Source organism: Antechinus flavipes, chromosome 3, assembly GCF_016432865.1.
Source record: "Antechinus flavipes isolate AdamAnt ecotype Samford, QLD, Australia chromosome 3, AdamAnt_v2, whole genome shotgun sequence".
Lineage (NCBI taxonomy): Eukaryota > Metazoa > Chordata > Mammalia > Dasyuromorphia > Dasyuridae > Antechinus > Antechinus flavipes.
In genome coordinates, this window is record NC_067400.1 from 16,730,213 (window position 1) to 16,753,686 (window position 23,474).

Sequence of the window (23,474 nt, forward strand, 5' to 3'; positions counted from 1 at the left end):
GTGTGGGAAAAGAATTGTACTTAGAAAAGAGGAAAGGGCAGGTAAAATGGGGTAAGTTACTTTACACAAAGAGACAAAAACCCTATTACAGTAGAGAGAAAAAAGGGAAGGGAGATGAGCATGGTTTGAATTTTAATCTCATTACATTTGGCTCAAAGAGGGAACGATATACATACTTTGGTCTAGAAATTTTGTCTCACCCTATTGGAAAGTAGGAAAGGAAAAGGGGAGGCCAAATAGAAGGGAAGGTAGAAGAAGGGGAAAGGAATAAGGGAAGGGGAGGGACTGTAAAAGGGGAGAGTAGATTGAGGGAAGTTAAATGAATATATATAAGTATATATATAGTGTAGAACTACAGTTTTTGATTCATTCTCTGCTTCTGTTTGAAGACAAGAGTTCATTCCATTCACATCCACATTTATGATAACTGTGTATTTCCCTTCATCTTATTTTTCCTCTTGTTTGTTCTTTCTCCTTTCAACCTTTCTCTTCCTCACCATTTTCTTTTGTCTGTAATTTACCTCAAACTGCCCTGCTTTCTGTCAATACCCTTTTATCCTTTTTACTTAATTACCTCCCTTCCTATTTCCCTGTTAGATAAGATAAATTTCTATATTCATCTGATTGGGCATGTTATTACCTCTCTGAGCCATCACTGATGAGAATTGGGTTCAAGTGATGCTCACTGCCCATTCATGCCTCATCATGTGAAATAATTTACCTCTCCCTTCCTTCTGCCCCCACTGTAGTCCTACTGTAGTCTGGAATATCATGTTCTATAACCTCTCGTCTTTTAATGTTGCAGCTACTATGTAAGCCCTGTGTAATCTTGATTGTGACTCTTCCATAACTGATTTGTTTTCTTTCTAGCCAATTGCAGTATTTTTGCCTTGACCTGATAGTTCTGAAATTTGACTGTAATGTTCCTTGGAGTTTTTATTTTAGGATCCCTTTCCTAACTTGGATTCTTTCAATGACTATTTTGCCCTCTAGTTAACAGTATATCAGGGTAGTTTTCATTGATAATTTCTTGAAAGATGTTGTTCAGGCTCTTCTTTTGATTGTGACTTTTAGATAGTCCAATGATTCTGACATTATTTTTCCTGGATCTATTTTCCAGGTCAGTTGTTTTTCTCAGAAGGTATTTTACATTTTCTTCTATTTTTTCCATTGTTTTGAATTTGTTTAATTGAGTCTTGATATTTCATAGGATCGTTACCTTCCACTTGCCCAATCTAATTTTTGAAGAGTTATTTTCCTCATTTAGCTTTTGTTCTTTTAGTTCTTTTCTGTTTAGCCAATTGTTTTCTTCAGTGCATTTTTGTAGTTCCTTTTCCATTTAGCCAATTTTATTTTTTAAAGCTGTTCTGTTCTTTTTTCCAAGATTTTGACTCATTTTTCATAATTCTCTTACATCACTCATTTTTTTCCCAAGTTTTTCTTCAACTTCTTTTATAAGACTTTTAAGTGCCTTTTTGAACTCTTCTAAGAGTTCTTTTGGACTTAAGAACATTTCCTTTGGTCGGGGGTTTGCCGCTAGGTGTTTTGACATTGTTGTCCTTGTCTGAGTTTGTGTCTTCATCTTGCCTGTCACCGTAGTAACTTTCCATGGTCAGATTCTTTTTTTGTTGCTCATCTTTTTCCTTTCTTTTAAATTTGAGCTCTGCTTTCAGGGTGGGAGGGACACTTCTTGTGCCGGAGGCTGCAGGGGCTGCAACGATGATATCCTGAAGCCCTTGGGGACCCTTGGGTTTGCTGGTGTAGTGAGGGGGCAGAGTGGGGGAATTGAAGGCTGCTGGGTCTGTGGGGGTCTGGCAGCTTACCTGGTGCTGAGCCGGGTGCTGCTGACGGTGTCTGATGGGGGCTGAGGTCCCATGAGTGACACTGAAGTACGAGGGCTTCTGCTGACTGAGGGCAGCTGGCCCAGGGCTGTGCGGACAGTGTGGCTGCCCGTGGAGCTGGAGTCTGCCCATTCTCCTGGCTAAGTTCAGGCCCATGGAAGGTCCTGGCTTGGGGGTTTTCCTGCTTCCCCACACTGGGGTTCAGGATGTATTTCCGGTTTGCTGTGGTGGGGCTTGCTGCGATGTTTCCTGCCCTGACCATGCTTCCCTTTTACCCACGCGAGACAGACCTTTTCTGTCAATCTTCCAAGTTCTGGGGGCTCAAAGAATGTTTTAACCTTGTCTTTTTGCGGTTTCTACTATTTCAGGATTTTGGGGGAGGCACTTCTCACTAATTTTTCCCCCGGCAGGCAGTGTCAAGTGTCTGAGGCTGGATTTGAACTCGGGTCCTCCTGACTTTCAGGGCTGGTGCTCGAGAGAACTACTTTTTAAGGCAGCCCGTCTTGTTTTTGACAATCACAGGATCCCAGAATTTGAGAGATTTCTTGCCCGTCTTGCACACTGTAACTTCATCAGCCTCTGGGCCTCAAGCCTTTGACGAGCTCCAAGGAAAGGGCTTTTGAGGCCCCTGCTTGAGGCAGCCCGGTTTCAGTTCAGTTCAGCAGTTTAACTCCAGGCTTAAATTTGAGCAGCCAGGGGGCGCCAGAGGAGGAAGGCAAAGGCCTGAGGTCACCAGCATCACAAGGCTAGGGACTGTCTGAGGCTGCCCTGCGCTGCTTCCGGAATGTGGCAGTACCAACGGGACCACGACAGGGAGTCCCCACCGCCCAGCCCGGTGGCTCTCGGTGATCTCGGCTCGGTAACTCTGGGCCTGGTCCCTTCTGGTCTTTTCTCTGCCCCCATCTTTTTTCAGATGAACCACTCCATGTTCTGTCATCTTGCATTTATAAAGTTGCTTTTTCTGAACTTAAGTGTGGGCTTCAAATTTATATTTTTTTTATATTCCTGGTAAAGAACTGCAGAAGAGAGCAGCTTTGTTTTATCTGTCAATTTAATAAGTGCGCCATTTCATGTCTTTATGGAAGTTATCCAAAAAAACGTTAAACATCATGGGACCAAGCACATATTGTTAAGACACATTGGAAAATATTCTAAGTTCATACTAAATAACTTTTTTAGGATTCAGTCTTTTAACCAGTTGTGAATCAACCTCATTTTATTGTCATTTAGTCCCAATCTCTGTATTTCATCCACAAAGAGTACAGCATGAATGTCTTTGTCAATAATTTTCTAAAATCTTGGTTAACTGTATCTCAGAATTTTCCTCATTCATTTATCTGATAATTTTGTCAGAAAAGGAAGGATAATTTCATATTCTGTTTTTCATAAAACTGTCACATCTTTCTAAAATCATTGTTTTCTCTTTTTAGGTATTTATTAATATTCCTTTCATATTATGTTTTAGAATTTTTTTATAAATCAGCATTTGTTGTTGTTCAATTGTTTCCCATTTGGGGTTTTCTTGGAAAAGATCATGGAGTAATTTACCATTTCCTCTTCCAGCTTCTTTTACCAATGAGGAACTGAGGCAAACAGGGTTAAGTGACTTTCCCGGAATCAAAAAACTGGTATCTGGAGTCAGATTTGAATCCATGAGTGGGAGTCTTCCTGACTCCAGGACTGGCACTCTATGCCCTGTGGCACCACCTAGCTGCAGATCCACATGCGGTTACTCAGAGATATTTTGTAGGCTCCTTTCTCTCCAGAGCCTCCTTTGTGTAGTCCCTCAGTGGGTATTCAAGTCACGTTTTGGTTAGGTAAATGAGGAGGTGGAGGGGCTGGTGAGGAAATGCCATAGAAGGAATGGCATTGAACTTGATTGAGTTGTACAGATAGAGGAAAGATTTTTGACTTTGATCTAGTTTTGTTCCAGAGTAAGGACACTTGGAAATTGGAATTATTGACCAGTCTTTTAGAGAGCAGAAATATTCTTTATGTAATATTCTCTTTCCTGGTCAAGTGTGCCATTGATTATACATACTTGACCTAACTCAAAAATGCCCAGAGCATTGTTAGAGCTTATTGTCTCTGAACCTTCAACTTGTTCTTTTGACCAATCCCCTACTGTAATATTTCACTCCGGCAACTCATTAGTTTCGGGGGAGGAAAAAAAGAGAGGGGAAGGTTAAGTTTGAGGTTGTTTTTAAAATTGGCCTAAAATAATTTATTATTACTTAAAGGTAATTGTCACAATTACTATTTAATAATCTGATATAAAAATTGCATCCTTGTTCATTTATCATAAGAGCTTGATGAAATGAAAGTTTTTGTTTAATATTTGACACACCTAGTTCTCTACCTTTTTTGCTTTGAATTGTAATTTATTTCATCATATTTATGATAGCAAGGTAAAATGATTTATATTATAGTTACATAAATGTAGAATTTTAGTTTTAGGTGGAGATATCTACTCAGTCCATCTTTTCACAGATAAGGAAATGAGGCCAATGAAATTGAGACTTGAAAATGAATATGTTTCATTTTTGTTCTGTTTTTGTTTATTATTTTATAATTTTTCAGACTGTTCTTCTCAGATAAAATTCTTGATTGCTTTTCTCTCCTTCACGTTGGTGATTTGTATTTGCTTAACTTCTTTCTCTTGAAACTGCTTTTTGTTGTTGTTCAGTTGTTGCATTATGTCTGGCTCTTCGTGGACCTGTGGACCAGAGTGTGCCCACACTGTCCAAGGAGTTTTCTTGGCATAAGGAGTGTCTGACCATTTCCTCCTCCAGTGGATTAAGGCAAACAGAGGTTAAGTGGCTTGCCCAGAGTCACACAGCCAGTGAGTGTCTGAAGCTGGATTTGACCATTTGTATTCCAGATTCTAGGCCCTGTACCCCTTCTACTGAGCTACCAAGCTGCCTCCAGCCTCCTAATAGCCAACTGGAAATTGCTTTGGGGTTTGTTTAGTTTCTTAAAAACAGTCTTTAATGCATAAGATTTTTTTTCAATATGGAAATTAAGACTTTTACTTGATATATAAAGGAAAGGGCAGTTCAACTGTGAGGAATTTTTATTTTTAAAAGGGAGCATTCAAGTAAATCTACAGCATGCTATCTAAACTAATATTTGGACCTGCAGAGATAAACAACAAATGCTGAGAATCTGAGGAATGTGTCATTGAAAGAAGGAGTAGCATTAACTATTTCAGAAATTAACTTTAGATAGATTTTGATTTTCAGCCAATAAACCCCACTGTGGATTGTATTTTAGCTGTTGCCCTCCTATGTTCATCATGCAATGGAGGTTCCTTTTCCATAGTACTATTAAATATCTTTCTTTTTATGGAGTAGACATTCAGTATGTATTTTTTAATGGATTGGATATTAAAAGAAATAATTCCTAATGTTAATAACTAGTCAGGGACAAAGGATCTTACCTTGGTTAGAAATGTTTTGAGAGAGTATCAGATGTGTGACAACAGCATTTTCACAATTTTGAATGAGATGATGTTAGAAAAAGAATTAAATATTGGCATAATACAGATAAACGTGCCTTAGTTATGCTTCTCCCCTAGCTGTCATTGCATGATTGATGCTCAGTGTCTTCATGCTGGAAAGAAGCTTCAGATTGAAACTGACAGGTGCCACAAGGTTTACTTAGGACCCCCTCCGACTTGTCCTAGTTAGACGCATCATGTCTGCCTCATGCGTGGTCAGCTTCTGCATTTCCTGCTTCAGAGACTCGTGGTAGAGAGATATTACTATCTGTGCTGCCTCAACTACAAATTGGATGAACAATCCTTGACACTTTTTCAATATTATTACATTAAACCAAGTGGATTTTGATTGATAACCTAATATTCAACTAATGCAAAACATCAATCATGGCAAGTATATTAATTATTTAATATTGCAGTCTAATTCAGAAATCGATGTGCTGCATGAGGGGAAGGGAAACTCATGGTTCCCAGAAGACTTAAGACAGGGAATGATTAAAAAAAGCCCTGCTGTACTCCTGTGTGTTAGTTCAATACAAATCTTTATTCATTTGCCAATAATCTCTTTCCATTTTCCACTTCAGGACCATTTTATCAGTTTTGAGACTTATAATTGAATTAAGTCTGCTTTCAGCACAGGGCAAAAGGAGTTGCACCAATATTGATGAAGTCATGACAGGAATGGCACAAGAGACAGACCACTAAAGAGGACAGGTTTTATACTATTAGCTTGAACTTCTTTACATCAGCGTCTTGGTTCCTGTTTCTTTTAAGTTCATTAGAGCCTTTGGCAACACCATATATCAGTAGTGCTTCTTTCCTATTTAAGTAATATAAACCCCTATGTAATATTCTTTACTGATAATAATGCTTTAACTGAGCCTAAAGTAATGCTAAAAGGATGATTTTCCAGAAGCTTAATAGGATGTTAGAGCTGGAAAAGATCCTAAGGCTCACATATATTCCAAAATTCTTATTTTAAAGATGGGAAAACAGATGAGTTAATTGACTTCATTGATATCAGAGAGATAAGTAGTGGAACTAGAATTTGAACTCAAATCTTCCAACCTCTAATCCATTGATTTTTGCACTAACTGACATTTTGAAACTTCACCAATCTATTCTATCCCTAATGTTTTCTAGTCCTCCCAGTCCATAAACAGGTAGGTACCCATAGTAAATAATGAATGTAAAACATGATAGAAGCATTTCTGGTTTTATTTCACTTATTATTTATTAGTTATTTATTAGTTCAGTTTATTTTATTGTGCTTCCCATATTTTGCCGTTTTTATTTTTATAAATTGAAAGTTTGTGACAAGTTGTGTTGAGCAAATCTATTTGGCACCCATGTTTCCAACAGCATGTGCTTACATCATGTTTCTGAATCATTTTTTGGTAATTTTCACAGCATTCAGACTTCATTATCACTATATCTGTTATGATGTTCTGTCATCAGTGATCTTTAATGTTACTTTTGTAATTGTTTGGGGGGGGGCACTACATACTATGCCCATATGAGATGGCAAACTTGATTGATAATGTATGTGTTCTGACTGCTCCAGTTACTTGCCATTCCCCTATCACTCTCCTTCTCTTCAGACCTCCCTCTTCCCTGGGATCCAACAATATTGAAGAGTATTGCAAAACTTAGTTGATGAAGCAGCAGCAGGGTTTGAGAATATTAACTCTTAATTTTGAAAAAAGTTCTGCTGTGGATAAACTGCTCTCACAGAGTTGAGCAATCTTTCATGAAGCAAATGGGAAGAACCCAAAAGTGGCCTCCTCTTGGCACCTGGAAAAGCAGTCCAGTTGCATAGTTTTCATGAAAGGAAGAGTTAATGTGGCAAACTTTATGGTTGTCTTACTGTAAAAAATTTCCACAGCCAGCCCAACCATCTTGATCAGTCAGTAACCATCAGCCTTGAGACAAGAATCTCCACTGGCCAAAAGATTTCTGTTTACTGAAGGCTTAGATGATAGTTAGCATTTTTATCAGTAAATTATGTTTAACTAAGGAATGACCATTGCATTTTTAGGCATTATATTATTGCACACTTAATAAACCACATTATGCAATAAAAATAACTTATATGCACTGAGAAACAAAAAAATTCCTATAAGTTGCTTTATTTTGATATTCACTTATTGTCATGGCCTGGAGCCAGATAGGCAATACCTTCCAGTTCAATACAAATAGATAGTTTGAATTCAAATACAGTTGCTCCTTCATAGGATTCTTTATTCACACCATTCAGGACCTGGCTATATAAGATACTGTCTGGTATCATGCTAACTTCATAAACAGCCTTTTTCTTCCAAACCCTAAAGCTCTCCCTTGTTACATTCATTATTTATGCTTCATAACATTTAGATTTTATGATGATTCACCAAGGGTTACATTACATTACCCTACCCTTAAAATGTTTTTTGTTGTTGAGTCATTTTCAGTCATGTTGTAATTTTCATGACCCCCATTTGGATTTTTCTTGGCAAAAAAAAAAAATCTTTAGCTCATTTTACAGATGAGAAAACTGAGGCAGACAGGGTGAAGTGACTTGCCCAGGATCACACAGCTAGCTAGTATCTGAGAAAGATTTGAACTCAGGTCTCCCTGACTCCAGGCCTGGCGCTCCATCCCCTGCAGCGCCACCTAGCTGTGTTAACTATGTATATGCTCAGTTGCAGCATCTCTACAGTACACTGTGTTCATTCATGTGTTGGATTAATGTTTTTATATTATTCTTTCTACGTCTTTTGAGTTTTTGTCTGTTCTACTAGTTTCTCTTTAGTTACATGTTCCTAAAGAGCAAGGATCAGGGAAGTGGATCTCTTCAACAAAGAGCTCTAACTCAGTTTCAATTGATCAAGGATGGACAGAAGCAGCTACACCCAAAGAAAGAACACTGGGAAATGAATGTAAACTGTTTGTATTTTTGTTTTTCTTCCCGGGTTATTTTTACCTTCTGAATCCAATTCTCCCTGTGCAACAAGAGAACTGTTCAGCTCCACACACATATATTGTATCTAAGATATACTGTAACCTATTTAACATGTATAGGACTGCTTGCCATCTAGGGGAGGGGATGGAGGGAGGGAAGGGAAAAATCGGAACAGAAGTGAGTGCAAGGGATAATGTTGTAAAAAAAATTACCCTGGCATGGGTTCTGTCAATAAAAAGTTATTAAATAAAAAAAATTAAAAAAATAAAATAAAAAAAGAGCAAGGATCAGCTTTTTAAAATTTGCTATTGTAAAGAATTATATACTTATCAATGTTTTTTTAACTGTAATCATGATCATATTGTCTACACAGTACTTTGGCATGTTGCTATTTAAGTCCTGTCAGATGGTAACCCATCGACTAGATGGACTTAATGTAGTTTCTAAGTTTGTCTCGGCGATAATTTAACTTGTGTATACTGCACGGTATAAGAATCTGGCTCATTATCAATCAGTCTTTAAACACCCCTCTCCAGCCATATACACTCACAATATTTTATTAATTAAAGAACAAGGAGTTTTAAAGTCAGAGCCTTTGGCATTGAACAAACCATCTTACCCAGGAACTAGGATGCATAAAGCAGCCTGAGAGGCAGTCCTGGCGTTCTCAGTATTTTAAACACTTTGTGCCCGAAGCCCTTCAACAGAGAGTAATGAAAGGATGCAATCACATGTTGCAAATGCATTCAGTGTTTTCATGTGGGTTTTTTTACGGTATTGTTTGTATTCTGAAAAATTCATGTATCATTTGACTTGAGAAATGTCTTCATGGTAATTCTTTTAGGCAAGCACCTCGGTGTCTCTTTGCACATGTTGCACTATCATGCTCTCATAGGGCAGGAAGGACCGAGACTTCCTCCAAAGGACCCTAAGGATGTTAAGGGCAGGAGAGGTGGAAGGGTGGGAAACGTAGTGTCAGTGGCCTGCAGGGCAACTTGTCTATGAGGGTCCTGATCATGTGGATGACGGGAAGAAGCAGAGGAGTAGAGGAAGTTAAGGGGACAGAGAAGGGCAGTGTGGTGGGAGGTGTGGGGAAGAACGGAGGGTTGGAGTAGACAGAGACTTAGGGAACGAAGGAGAGGCAGGTGGGAAGAACCCAAGACTGGCCTCCTCTTGGCACCTGGAAAGGCATCTGCAGGGGCTGTAGTTTTTCAATTTTTCAATGAAGCAGAATGATCATTTTGGGTAAAGTAGAGCTAATGTTTTGTGTTCGTGTGAGCTAGCAGGGTATCATGGAAAGTTACGGGTCAGGAAGTCGAGCCTCTGTTTTCTTGTGGGCAAAAAGGAGAACTCTGTCCACTTCACAGGATGTGGTGGGAAACGCGTTTTGTGCACCTTGACCTGGTCACCTCTGTGGACATGACTCCCTGCATCTGCAAAGGGTCACTTAGACCCGAGCTGATCTCCAGGAGCCTTTCCACCTCATAGCTGCAGTGACCTCAAAGTGCTTTGTGAGAGGAACTGTTCCTGAACGCGGGAGTGGTCGCTCACATTGCAGAGCTAATTGACGAAGCTCCAGAAGGAGGCGTGGGACCGGAGTGGTAGTAGGCTGCCGAGCTGGTGCCGACCCCACGGCGGGGTGCCCGTGAGACCTGCCCGCTGTGCCGGTGCCATGTCAGGAACCTGAATGGCTTCCATTTGAGTGGTCTTAGGAAGACTCTCTCCTTCCCTGCCTGCTTGTATCTGATATCTCACTAGTTCTCTATTGCTCGTATACTGATTTGGTAGAAATGAATATTGGGAAAAACAGGTTGTGATCAGGATACCCAGGGCTGTGCTTTCAAATTACTGATGGTTTTCAGAAAGAGTATACTTTTAAAAAATTACTTTTATAAGAATGTGTAGGCATTGTTTAGTTGTTGCTTAATGATTTTCCAATCGCATCTAAATCTTCATGGGGTTTTCTTGGCAAAGATGATGGGACAGTTGGTTCTTTTCTTCTTCAGCTCATTGTATAGATGAAAAAACTAAAGCAAAAAAAAAAAAGTTAAGTGACCTGCCCAAGATCATACAACTAGTAAGTGTCTGTGGCCAGATTTGAACTTAGATCTTCTAGACTCCAGGCATGGTGATCTATCCAATGAGCCATCTAGCTGTCCTCCTTCCTCCTCCCAAATTTCTTTTTTAATTTTAAAGAAATTGCTTTTAATAAGGATCTGTAGAAGTTAATGCAACTTTTTTTTTTAGTGTTATTTACTAAAATAGCAGCATAACTAACCTTTCTCCTTTTCTTTGTCCACAAAAATACAGTGGAGCATTTTAATAACAGTTTAAGTATATTTAAATTTTGTTTCTCAGTTAAATATGAAATATCACTTATTAAATGAATTTATTGAGTCCATATTAATGGTTAGTCTTCCTTTAATGAAAATGGTTCTGAAATATAATAATGTAAAATACAAAAATGCTTGAAAAATAAGAATATAATTTTTAATATATCCAAGGTAAATAAATCATTGGAGACAAGGGTTTAGCAACTATTTAGAACTTTTGTTCTTCTGTTACAGGGATTCTGGAAACATCAAAGCTGGATTAGAACATCTGGTAAGTTCTAATTTTCTCTTGAACATTTGCAACATCTTTGATATCTGCATTCTAAATGAACACTTTTGAATGAGCTTTGAATGCCTTGAATTGAGAAAGTCAGCCATTCCCCAAAGGGGTCAGCTCACTGTTATTATGAGAAGCTACTTACATTTTCATTTGTCTTATCATTTCAAGGGAATTTAAGTTTTTTAAAATTACTTTTTTATGTAGAGATGAAATAAAATGGACAATAGTCCTTAAATTGGTGGTTGCCTTCATTATAAACAAAAACTATTTGGTGTTGAATTTCTGACATAACTTGATCTGACAAAAAGAAACTTGTTTTATAAGAAAAACAGTCAAATATATCCTGCATAAATATGGTGTGTTTTAGTAATTTAAAGTCTTTGAAAGAAGTGCACTGCTTTGTTTTTTCTGTTGTCTTTGCCTTATGAATAATGCATTGGTTTAAACTCCATTCAGTTCTGTAATATGTAATAATCATTGAAATGCAAAATATTTTTGGTTTAAGTAAACATATTCAAACCACTAGTGAAATCGAAGCAGATTTTACATTAAAAGCCATGCACTGATCAAAAACAGAGGAGAAACTATGGTACTGTCACCAGTTTGAAACTCATTCAGCTTGCTCTGACTCTTTCGGCAGAACATTAAGAAGTTCATCTAAACAGATCGTTATAAAGTCACGGTCTGGTTTCTGGTCAAACACAAATGTTGAATAATTAATGGAGCAGATTCTTTTGTAAATACAGTCAAGTATTTTTTAAAAAAAATTCAAGTATCATACAGTAGCTTTGTAAACTGTTAATTACAATACTTTGATGCCACAAAAACAAGTAATAGCAAAACACAGTGTCATGAGCAAATAGCATTTAGATCGTACAACTCTGGTTGGAAAAGAGCAATTACTTTAAAATGAAGAGAAATGGAAGCCCCTTAGTGTTAAAATTCTTTCTTAATCATCACAGGCAGATTTTTCCAAAATGAATTTAATAATCAAGTTTAAACATTTATCAGCCTGGTTTTGAGTTGGTGGCGAATACTGCCAGCAGCGGTACCAGCATTAGCACCATGAAGAAATTTTTACTGGATGCTCACTTGTACACGGTCAGGTGCTCCATGCTCTGCGGGTTGTTGCGGAGATGGAGACCTCTCTGGCCTCTATAAGCAAATAAACGCGCCACCGCACAGACTTCTGGGCCTTGGATCTGCCGCCCCGCCTCCAGTACTGTTACTCTGCATGTAAGGAAAGGGAGGACCAGGGAGGGAAGCTGCTTTCCCGGCATCCCCTAGTAAGGCAGCAGCATCTGGATTGTGAATCCTTCTCCTCCGATTCCCGGCCTGGAGTTTTTCTGTTCACACGTGAGGGTTTGGGAGGGCGTGTCCCAACGTCCTCAGAAGGAGGAGCCTGCAGGGGGCGGGTGAACTGCTAGTTGGATTCGAGTCAGCGGGGGGCCTGGAAGAGGGGCCTGGAGTTCCTGACCGCGGGCAGCTTCTGGTGGAATGGGACCCAGGACAGCGGATTAGAAACGGGGCAGACCCGGAAGCGGAAATGGCTGCCAGAGCCCCGAGAAGATGGGCTCGAAGCCTGGGTGAGTGGAGAGGAGCTCAGAGCAGGGGTAGGGGATGGAGAGAGGGCCACGCTGGCAACTAATTAAATAGCTGGGGTGAGGGAGAGTGAAGAATCCCGCCGGCCCCAGGATACGGAGTAGGGGAAGTTCAGAAATTCGGGGGGTTTTGGCGGGGAAGGGTTATGAGTTCTGCTTTGGACAAGTTGAGTTGGAAGTGCCCCCATAGAATCCAGCCAGTAGGAAAAATGTTGTCCGGTATGACTAAGCAGTCGATAATGAAAAGTGGAGTACAATAGGTGCACAAGCCACAATAGTAAATGAACCTAGTAATGTAGTGTTTGATAAACCAAATACTCTAGCTTTGACCTTATCTTGGTCTAAAATAGTGAAGCTGGGATATTTGGTTGTGTTTTTTGTACTAGATAGTTTTAATGGTTACTGCTTTCTAATATAGTTTGAGATCTTGTGTGGTTAGTCCAATTTCCTTTGCATTTTTTCCCCATTAATTCCCTTGATATTCTTGACCTTTTTGTTCTTCCTGAGAAGTTTTATTATTTTTTTCTAGCTTTATAAAATAATTTTTGGTAGTTTGATTGGCAGGGCACTGAATAAGTAAATTGATTTACTTGTCTTTTCTATTATATTGGTTCGTATTATCCATGCACAATTGATATTTTTCCAATTATGTAGAAAAGCCTTTGTGTGAAAAGTATTTTGTAATTGTGTTCATAATTCCTAGATCTGTCTTGGTAGGTAGACTTCCAGGTGTTTTATATTATTTAAAATTATTTTAAATGGAATTTCTCTTTCTTTTTTTCTTTTTTCTTTTTCTTTTTTTTTTTTTTTTTTTTTGCTACATGGGGTTGTTGATTATGATGTATGATGATGATTTATTTTATATCCTGAAATTGTGTTTAAGTTATTAATTGTTTCAAATAGTTTTTAGTTGTTTCTAAAGGATTCCCTAAAAATGCTAATTTTCTTAAATGCTGAATTCCTGGTTAAAAAAAAAATTCTCACTTGACCATGATGTATGATTCATATGACATATTGTTACATTCTCCTTGCTAGTGTTACATTTCATGAAGATTTTTACAGCAATATTCTTTAGGAAATTTGGTCTGTAGTTCTTTTTCTCTGTTTTGGCTCTTCCTGGTTTAAATATCAGCACCATGTTTATGTCATAAAAGAAATTTGGTAAGAGTCCTTTGCCCATTTTTCCAAAGAGTTTATATAGTATTGATCTTAATGCTTACTTATTAATTAATTAAAGTTTGATGCAATTCAGTTGTGAACACATCTGGCCTTGTGGGTTTTTTTCATGGGAAGTTCATTGATGGCTTGTTCAATTTCTTTTTCTAAGATGGAGTTATTTAAATAGCTTTTTCCTCTTCTGCTAATCTGGAAAATTTATATTGTTTTAAAAATAGTTACCAATTTCACTTAGATTGACAGATTTAATGGCACATAATTGAGAAAAATTAATTCATTAATTGCTTTAATTTCCTCTTTGTTGGTGCCAAATTTACTCTTTTCATTTTTGCTACTGTAATTTTGTTTTCTTCTTTCTTTTTTTGAATCAAATTAGCCAATAGTTTATCTATCTGATTGATTTTTTTTTCATAAAACCAGTCCTTAGTTTATTTACTAGCTCAATAGTTTTCTTACTTAGAGTTTTATTAATCTAGTCATCAATTTTCAGGATTTTTAATTTGGTGTTTGATTGGGTAATTTTAATTTGTTCCTTTTCTAGCTTATTTAGTTGCTTGCCCAATTCAGCGAACTACTCTTTCTCTGTTTTTTTAATATTTTATTTTTAGCATTTAGAGATATAAAATGCAAAAGAATCGCAAATCTGTTTTTTTTGTTTTGTTTTGTTTTGTTTTGAAACTTGTATTTGAAGATCAGATAAGTTCTTTGTAATCCTGAATTGTTCCTTTCTGGCTGCTTGCACTATTTTCTCCTTGACCTAGATATTCTGGATTTTGGCTATAAAGTTTTTGAGTTTTCATTTTGGGATCTCTTTCATGAGGTGATGGATGGATTCTTTCACTGCCTGCTTTACCCTCTACTTTGGATTTTTCAGCAGTTTTCTTTCATAATTTCTTGACGTATGATGTTCAACTTTATTATTAGTATTATTATTTTTATAGATTTCAGGTAGTCTAGTAATTCTTAAATTACCTCTCCTAGTTCTAGTTTCCAATTTAGTTGATTTTCAGTGAGATATTTTATATTTTCTTTTTTTATTATTCTTTTGGTTTTGTTTGGTTGATTCTTCTGTCTGATGAATTCATTAACTTCTACTTGTCTTATTCTAGTGTTTGAAAAATTATTTTCTTTAGTTTTTTTTAACCTCATTTTCCATTTAGCCAACTCTACTTTTTAAGGAGTTGTTTTTGTAAATAAATTTTTGTACATTTTTTCCCTTTTTAAGGAGTTGTTTTTGTAAGTAAATTTTTGTACGTTTTTTCCCAATTCTTTATTGTTCCTTAATCAAGCTGTTAACTCTTTTTCCATCATTCATTCTCACTTATTTTCCTAGTTTTTCTTATACTTCTCTTATTGATGCTTAAAGTCCTTTTTTAATTCATCTAGTAGTTCTTTGGGAACTTGATAGCAATTCTTATTCTCCTTTGAGGTTTTTAATGTATTTTAAATTTGTTGCCCTTTTCCGAATTTGTGTTTTGATCTTCCCTGTCACCATAATAACTTTTATCAGACTCTTGCTCATTTTTCCAATCTATCTTGTTTCTTTTCAAGTTGAGCTCTACTCCTGAGGTTGAGGGGACACTGGCCCAGGCTTCTTGTTCTGGGGATTGTAAAGTCTGGCTGCTTGCCTGTTGTTGTGCCTGGGCCATGGGGATTCACTGGAGATAGTGGGAGCTATGGTTGCAGGAGGGCTGGCAGTTCTCTGGGGCTGTGCTGGGGATGCCAGGAACCTGATAGTGCACCGAGGCCTAAAAAGGGCCTGGCCATTTGCTGGTGCTATAGTAATGTAAATTTTCTAAGGTGACACAGATGGAAGGCCATGGAGGTATTTGAATGCAAGTTCCCTGACTACCCAGCCAAGAATCTTTCCCTCATTTTTTCTTCCCTCAGGGAGGTTCCCTTTTTTCTTTTATGCTCATTGTCTCAACAGCTGACAAAAATTGAACAGAAAACTGGGAAGCAGTTGGACAGAAAGTAGGTATGGACTAGCATCTAACAATGTATAGCAAGATAAGGTCAAAATGGAAAAATACTTTAGACAAACTGTGATGTTATAAATAAATTAGGAAAGCATGAAAACAACTGTGTGTGTTTAAGGGGAGAGTTTATAATCAAATAAGAGAAAGAGGGGATTATGGGAAGTAAAATAGATCATTTTGATTACATGAAATTAAAAGACTTTTGTAAGGGGAAAAAAAACTAATTCAATCAAAATTAGAAGGAAAACAGGATACTGTTTTGCACCAAATTTCTCTAATAAAGGCCTCATTTCTTAAATATATAGGAACTAGAGCTAACTTTGTAAAAAATAAGAGCCATTCCCCAATTGATAAATGGTCAAAGCTTGTGAGCATACAGTTCCCAGAAAAAGAAATCTAAGCTATCAACAATCACGAAAAAATGCTCAGAATTGCTACTGATCAGAGAAATGCAAATTAAAACAACTCTATGATACTACCTCGTAGCTGTCACATGAGCTAAAACATGATAGAAAAAAAATTAACAAATGCTGGAGGGGGGGTAAAAATTGGGATATTGATGTACTATTGCGGGAATTGTAAACTAGTCCAGCCATTCTATAGAACCAAAGGGCTATAAAACGGTGTATTCCCTTTGATTTAATAATACTACTACTAAATCTACATCCCAAAGAGATCAAAGAAAAGGGAATGTGATTTTTATATACCAAAATATTTAAAGCAATGTTTTTTGAAGTGACAGAGTTAGAAATTTCCTCACTTGGGAAATAACTGAACAAATTGTGGTATATAATGGTAATGTCCTATTTTGCTGTAAATGTATGACAAGTAGGATGTTTTCAGAAAATGCTGAGAAAACTTAATATGCAAGTTAATGTAATCAGAATCAGTCCAGTAACAGCAATACAGTGGGGATGATCAGCTGTAAAACACTTAGCTACTCTGATCAAGACAATGATTCAAGACACCTACAAAGATCTATGATAAAAAATGTTATTCACCTCCAGGGAGAGAAGTGATGATCTCTGAAGACTGATTGAAGCATACTTTTTTAAAAAACTATTTTATTTTCATTATTTTAATTTGTTCATGTTTTCTTTTGCATTATGGTTAACATGGAAACATGTTTTGCACGTTCTCATATAAATAATTAAAGTGAAATTGTTTGCCTTCTCAAAGAAGGGAGAAGGTAGGAGGGATGAACATAAATTGGACCTCAAGTTTTTTAAAAAATGATTATTTTAAAAACTTTTCAATAAATTGAAAAATATCTAACAAAGTAAATAAAAAGGATATTATTTAAAAAAAAATTAATAGTAAGATGTCACAACCAAAAAGTAATCAGATTTTCATAACACTGGAAAAGAGAATGCATTCTTAATCAAGGTTGCATTTATGTCTTGATTGTCAATTAAACCCATTAATTTGAAATAATCTGTATTTTCCCCATTATTTTTTCCTTTATCATATCATTATGACATCTCAATAAATAATTGAGAATTGGAATAAATGATATGGAAATTTCTTGCTTCCTCTGTTTAATGGCAAGTTCTCTGCTTCAATAGTGTTTCCACGTATAAACCTCTCCCATCTAGCAGTTTTAATAATGACTTTTCTTTCTCAAAGGCCATTCAAACAGTTTGAGAACTTCAAACTCTTTTGTTCTTCTCTGGATTGAGCTTCAGTTTGATCTCTATCTGAGACATGCCTTTTAATTGCTCTTAAAATATAAATTTATCTTAAAGATGCAAGAAGGGATGAACATAGATTTTTAGGATGCTAGAGTGTGATTTTAATGTTTTCTAAGTTCGGTAGACTCAGTAATTTTACATTGTGAAATCAGCTCACGGAATGTGGCATGTTCTTAGTTTGTTACTCTGTGTGATATTTTGTGCAGTAATGCTCAGGAATATTTGTAACATTCTCTGAGATAAAGCCACAGTTGTTGACTCAGTCTGAATGATTCCCATGAGCTACACACCAGCAAGGGGTCTCTCCTTTGCACCTGGCTATCCCACGGAACATTGTCCAAAGGCTCTTGGGCCTTCTTGCTCCAGAGTTATCAGTGGGGTCTGTCACCTGGCGAGAAGGCTCTCAGACAGCGAGAGGAAGAAGAAAAACCTTTCTGTTGACTACTAACATTCACTGCCAGCTTCTTTCTTCCTGTTCATTTCCATGCCTTGAATGGATGGAGAGAGAACTTAGGAAGGGAGCCCTCTTCAATTAATTATCCCCGGGAGAAATTCAGTGAATGTTAGACTTGACGTGACTATTAGACATAACTCTTCTATAGAATCACAAATTCAAACATTTCTCTTCCAAGCGCTGTTGTGGTCAATGAAGAACTGGGGGGCAGTCCATAAAGTGATGGGGAGCTCAGTTTCATGGTATAAAATTTCTAAAGATACACCAGAACTTTACTTCTTCATCCTTCACATTTTTATTAAGCTCATTATTCTATTTATCATGAAGAAGAGGCAGCTGATAGTGCAGTAGGTAGAGCTCTGGGTCCGGAGTCAGGAAGATGGAGTTTCCCATGTGTCAGGTTCTTTGTGTGTTTGTGTACATGAACACATGCGGTCATTGAGAAAGAAATAGGCAGATCTAGTGTGTGTATGATGTGTGTGTGCTGGAGGCTGAAGGAAAGGATGGAGCTCGGAGGGGAGTCCCCTCCCACCACGCTCTCCATGCCCCCTTTGTTGTACTTCAGGGTGGCCTGCTTGTACTTGGGCCCACCGCAGGCCTCCAGGACCTTGGCTCTGACTTGTAGATTGTAGTTCCTGGATGGATGAACCAGAGCATTTATTCAGCATCTGCTGTAAGCTCAGCTCACGTTCTCACAGGACACTGCCCATTAAGGAGGTTTTAGTTGCCAGTCGTGGGGTGGAGAGAGAGCACACTGTTCCTTGGGATGCAACGCAAAATGGAGGGTTAGACCCCTTCTGTCACGTGTTGCTGGCTTCGTCTCAGATGGTTCTGAAGCTGGGCCATTTGACTCTGGACTGCAGCCCACAGTCTTTCATAGGCAGGGTTCCAGACTCTCCCTCATGGTCCAAGGGAAGGAGATTCCTGAGAACTGTTCCTTCTGCGCGGCTGCTTAAGCTAGGCTGGCTGGCCCCTCCCCTTAATGGCACGTGATTGGGGGCTCTGCGGCGGCTCCTCTGAGCTGGGGGGCTAAGGGAATATTTGACTTGCTCCCACAGTCAACAGAGCTTGTTCTTCGTGATTGTTTTCTAGTCCTGGGCCCAAGAAAACGAATAAAGCAGTGAAACCCAATGAAATGCTTCACCCAGTGTTGATCTGAGTCGCCAAGGGTAAATTAATTCCATTTAGTAACATCTTGTGATTTTTAAAGATTACGAGCAAAATGGAGGTAGTAGCTGTTTATTGCTCACAATTAGAGCCTTTTCTGTCAGCTGGGTAAGAACCCATAACTCGGGATGCTTGTGGCTGAGGCGAAATCAGAATTTAGACCTTGGAGGACATCTTGTAGCAGCAGCAGCGGGGAGCAGCGAAGGTTTCTCTGAGGGCCGCAGCTCTCCTGGAGCAGTAATCTTCTCGTTAGGCCCCAGGCCTGGCTGGGTGTCTCTCTCGGCCGGGTGGCGAAGCCTTCCAGAGAGTGGAGAAGCGAAAGAATATCGCTGGGGTCAACAAGGCCAGAGAAGCATAAAAAGCATTTACACGGAGGGTGTGTGTGCCATGCATGTGTCCTGTCTGCTTACATGTGCGTGTGTGCACAGTTAACACTTGTTTGTCCCGTCAGTGCTTAAAGGGGCCAAGACAACCAGCATCTGTTAGGCACTTCCTGTGTGCCCAGTGGGCAGCCAGGGGGCCTAGCGGAGGGAGTGCTGGGCCTGGAGTCAGGAGCCCAGCACTTCTGTCTGGCCTCAGACATTCACTGGCTGTGTCACTTCTCCCTGTTTGTCTGTTTCCTCATCTACAAAGTGAGCTGGAGAGGGCCATGACAGACCACCCTGGTCCCATTACCAAGAAAACCCCGGACGGGGTCACACGGGACTGAAATGCCCGAACCACAACAGATGTGCCCCCTGCTATTCTAAGCACTGAGCTAGGCCTTGACCCCATGGTGGAGGGTGACAAACAAAAGGGAGAGGGAGGAGAAGAAGCTGCCCTTGTAGACAAGGCAGTGGAGCTTGACCAGCCTGGCCCCTGCTTCAAGATGGAAGCTTCAGGAGAAACCCAGCAAGCAGAAAGGGGCCAGCACAGCAGAGGTGTGTGGTGGGGCTGAATGGCAGCAGGGTCATGGAGCAGCGTGGTGCCCTCCGTTTGTTGGGTGAAGGTCAAGTGTGAGCCATCTCTGAAACATTCTCCGATTGTTTTGTGACCTCGGCTTCAGAGGAAACGTGTTAAATAAGAGAGACGACCGTCCTAGAGAAAACTTAGAGAAATGATCTGGAGGAGAACAGAATGTAGCATAGATATGGAAAAGAAAATAGGATTTGAGTTGGAAACATGCAAATAAACTAAAACCAAATCTCTATTGGAGCAAATAGACACTGTGCCGGTCCATCGTGGAACACTGGGTTTCAGCTGATGCCATTGCGTGCATTAGACCTGCAGTGATTGAACCTTTGTGGGGATGCTTGGAGGAGCTACTGATTAGACAAAGAATGGAAAGGTACCTGAAGAAAAACTGTTTTCAAAGCATCCATAGGCGTGACTTGGGGATTAGTCTCAGAGTGGACATTTTAAGCAGGTCCAGGCCCAATGAAACCAGTGTGCCTTTATCTTTCACCTGGATGGAGAAGTGTCCGGATTGTCTGGTAAAACCTGGATAAAAGTGTGTGTTACTTTAAGTGGGATTTGCTTTCTATTAATAACTGAAGAACAAAAGAGCCAGGGAGAGCCTCCCTGCAGCATGGGGGTTGCCACGGCGTCCCATTTGAGAATCTTCTTCTGCAGAATTCTTCAGAGTGATGACCTGCTTGTCCTTGCGGTCAAGCAGCCCAGTCTGGCCGTTTTTAGTGTTGACGAGCCGGCTGTCATTAATAGCTTGTTGAGCCATCAGTGGTTTGTAAGAATGCTGCTGCTGGCCAAAAACGCAGGCGTTTCCATGGTTGTTACCTGCTGATCAATAACCACCAACAGGTGCTCCCAAAAGCCCTCCCTCCTCTGGCCACGCTGCCATTGGACCTGGGTTTGCACATAAAATTATCAGTACACTGATATCGGGAGCAAAGTACGTGTGTTTTAAAATTTTTTCCCCTAAAACACAAAACTCAATATAGGTCAGTTTATTTTTTATAGTCAGGATTTTGAAGGTATTTGTATAATCATTGACTGAACACAAAAAGAAAATCCTTACTCTTGCATAGCTAGGAGAAGATCAATGTTCATTCAGGATGAGGGCGACCAACTCTGTTTTCTTAAAAGACCTAACTCCCTTTGGGTGGTGCTTTAGGACACAGATAGATGTTTTCTTCCCAGCAGCCCCGTGAGGCCAGCACTGTTGTTGTCCTTTTACAGAGAGAACGCGAAGTTCAGGGAAGCCAAGTTAATTGCCCCAAGGATACGTAAACCAGGACATTTCAGAGCTAAACGCCAACCCATCATTTCATACTCAAATCCTTAGAGCGCGCCGTCTGCCTTGTAACTCATAGAGGTTCTCATGACATCATTCATAAATTTGGGCTGAGGTTGCTTATGATACCAAATCATTGTTTATTTTGCTGAGAGTATTGTATTTGGCATTTGAAGATTTTTCAAACTGCAATTAGATTTATTCTATTAAAGTGACCCAATCTTCCTTTGAGTGATTGTTTAAAAATGTTTATTAATTAAAATTTCACAGCCACAATGCGTCCGGGGCTCCTGGGCCAGAGTAGAGTACGCTGACAAAGTCTGTATTTCACTGGAAGTGAATAAGATCCCAAGAGGTAAACTGTCGCCTCTACTTTGTGTTACCTCATCCTAATGCAGAAAATGGGGTGATTTATGTGAAGTACTTTACAGATCTTAAAATGCTGTCAGTCCTTATGGAGTGGAACTGAAAAGTATTCATTAACCAATTGTACTCCCAGCACTGTACTGCACTGCAGGCTGACCCAAGATTTCCAAAAACTCTGGTTTCTCATTGGAAGAGACCCAGAGAAGCCTTCATTTGCAAGCCCAATGGCAAGGCCCAGGGAGCCTCCAGGTTGCCCTCTTAGGAAATGGAGATTCTCCTGGGGGGCTCTGGATAAACAGGGTTTAGAGTAGAGCCATTCATTCAGAGGAATCCCAGGTTATTACATTGCCTGGATCCCTGTAATATTCTCAGGCTGTACTTAAAGGGTGGACTAGTCAGCTGCGGTAGTCCTATGCTTTTGATGAAAATATGTAAATAAATGTATGGATTCAGTAACAACAGCAGCAACATTTATAAAACATTTACGTGTTCACGTAGTAGATGGAGCACCATATTGTCACTTTTAGGAGACCTAGATCTAGCCTCAATAATTTGTGAGATATCTTCCCCCACATTATCTAACCTAAAATAATTCTGTGCAAATTACTTCTTGATGGTATTATCTTTAGATGTTCAAATGACCAGTTGGTCTCAAATCTGTCAGTTATGTTTAATAATGTTTTTTATATAATCCTACTGTCATTTAAAAAAATAGAATACAATAAGCATGGAACAAGGAATCCAGAATTTGTGGCCTAATTTCCACTTGTAGAATTTGTGAAATTAAGCCAATTATGACCTGATCCCAAATTTCTACTGATTCAGATTTATCACTTTTTCAAGTGAATTAGAAGAGCCACTTGACTTTTACCACGTTTTAATTTATTAATCTGTAAAATGAAAATTTATTATTCTCCTTACAGTCACATCCTATTCTGTTGGTCTAGTAGAGCTGCGTTCTAAAAATTACATTAGAAAATAAATAGAACATCCCCCAACTTTTGTTGTTATATTGAGATTCGGTGCACTTTGTCCTGACTCGGCAACTCTAGAATAGAAATCAGACACAAGAAGACTGCTTCATATGGGGTTATTTTCTATAACCAGGAATAGATGACCAGGAATTGATTCATGGAATTAAGAGTTACTAAGAGTTCTTAGGAATCTTCCCTCAACCCTTCTCATTTTACAGGTAAGATGCCATGGGGTGTGGATGTTGACCAAGGATATGCTTTTAACCTGGCAGAAAAGCTGCTCTAGTGATTCCTGGCTCAGCAATTTCCCTTTTGTCAGAGGATTTTATTGTTTTGGTATAAATGTGCTTCTTCGTTTTTAAAGATAAAATAGTTTTTAGTTATGATTTTTGGCCTTGTGGTGACCTTGGATCAGTCAGTAGAACTATAACCTATCTTATACGTGGACAAAGACTAGAGAATATGTGCCCACACTCATACATTTATGCACACGTGCGCATACACACACTGCCCTGTTACACTTTATCTAAGTCATCAAATGATTAATTCATGACCTGAACCACCATGACTAAGATGCCAGGGAAGAACAGCAATTATTTGGAAAATAAAGGCCTTTTCACACCTAAAATGTGAACTAAAAATGAAAAAACATATGACATCTCCTTGAAATATTTTTCAGATTTTAATATAGAAAAACATTTAAATTTTAACCTGGGCATTTTGAAATGTGTTAACAAGGACATAGAGTCACATCAAAGATAGTTGAGAAAATAGTAATGGTTGAAAGGAGTTCTGTTCAGTTGCATTACCTTTGCTACTATGCCTAATAATGGCAGCCATGTCTGACTGTCCATAGCCCCATCTGGGGCTTAGCGAGCCGTGTCTCTTCTGACCCTCACGAGAGCCCTGGAAGGCGGACACTGTTCTTGTCATCAGTTTACA

At 38.9% G+C, this 23,474-nt stretch overlaps 1 protein-coding gene across 1 annotated transcript in view; it reads left to right on the plus strand.

Moving 5' to 3' along the window:
- RSRC1 (arginine and serine rich coiled-coil 1) overlaps positions 1-23,474 on the plus strand; it is a 343,242-nt gene that overhangs the window by 160,634 nt on the left and 159,134 nt on the right. Inside the window, exon 5 of the mRNA XM_051983080.1 lies at positions 10,849-10,885. Within this exon, the coding sequence (XP_051839040.1) occupies positions 10,849-10,885 (37 nt within the window). The remainder of the gene's footprint in view (positions 1-10,848; positions 10,886-23,474) is intronic.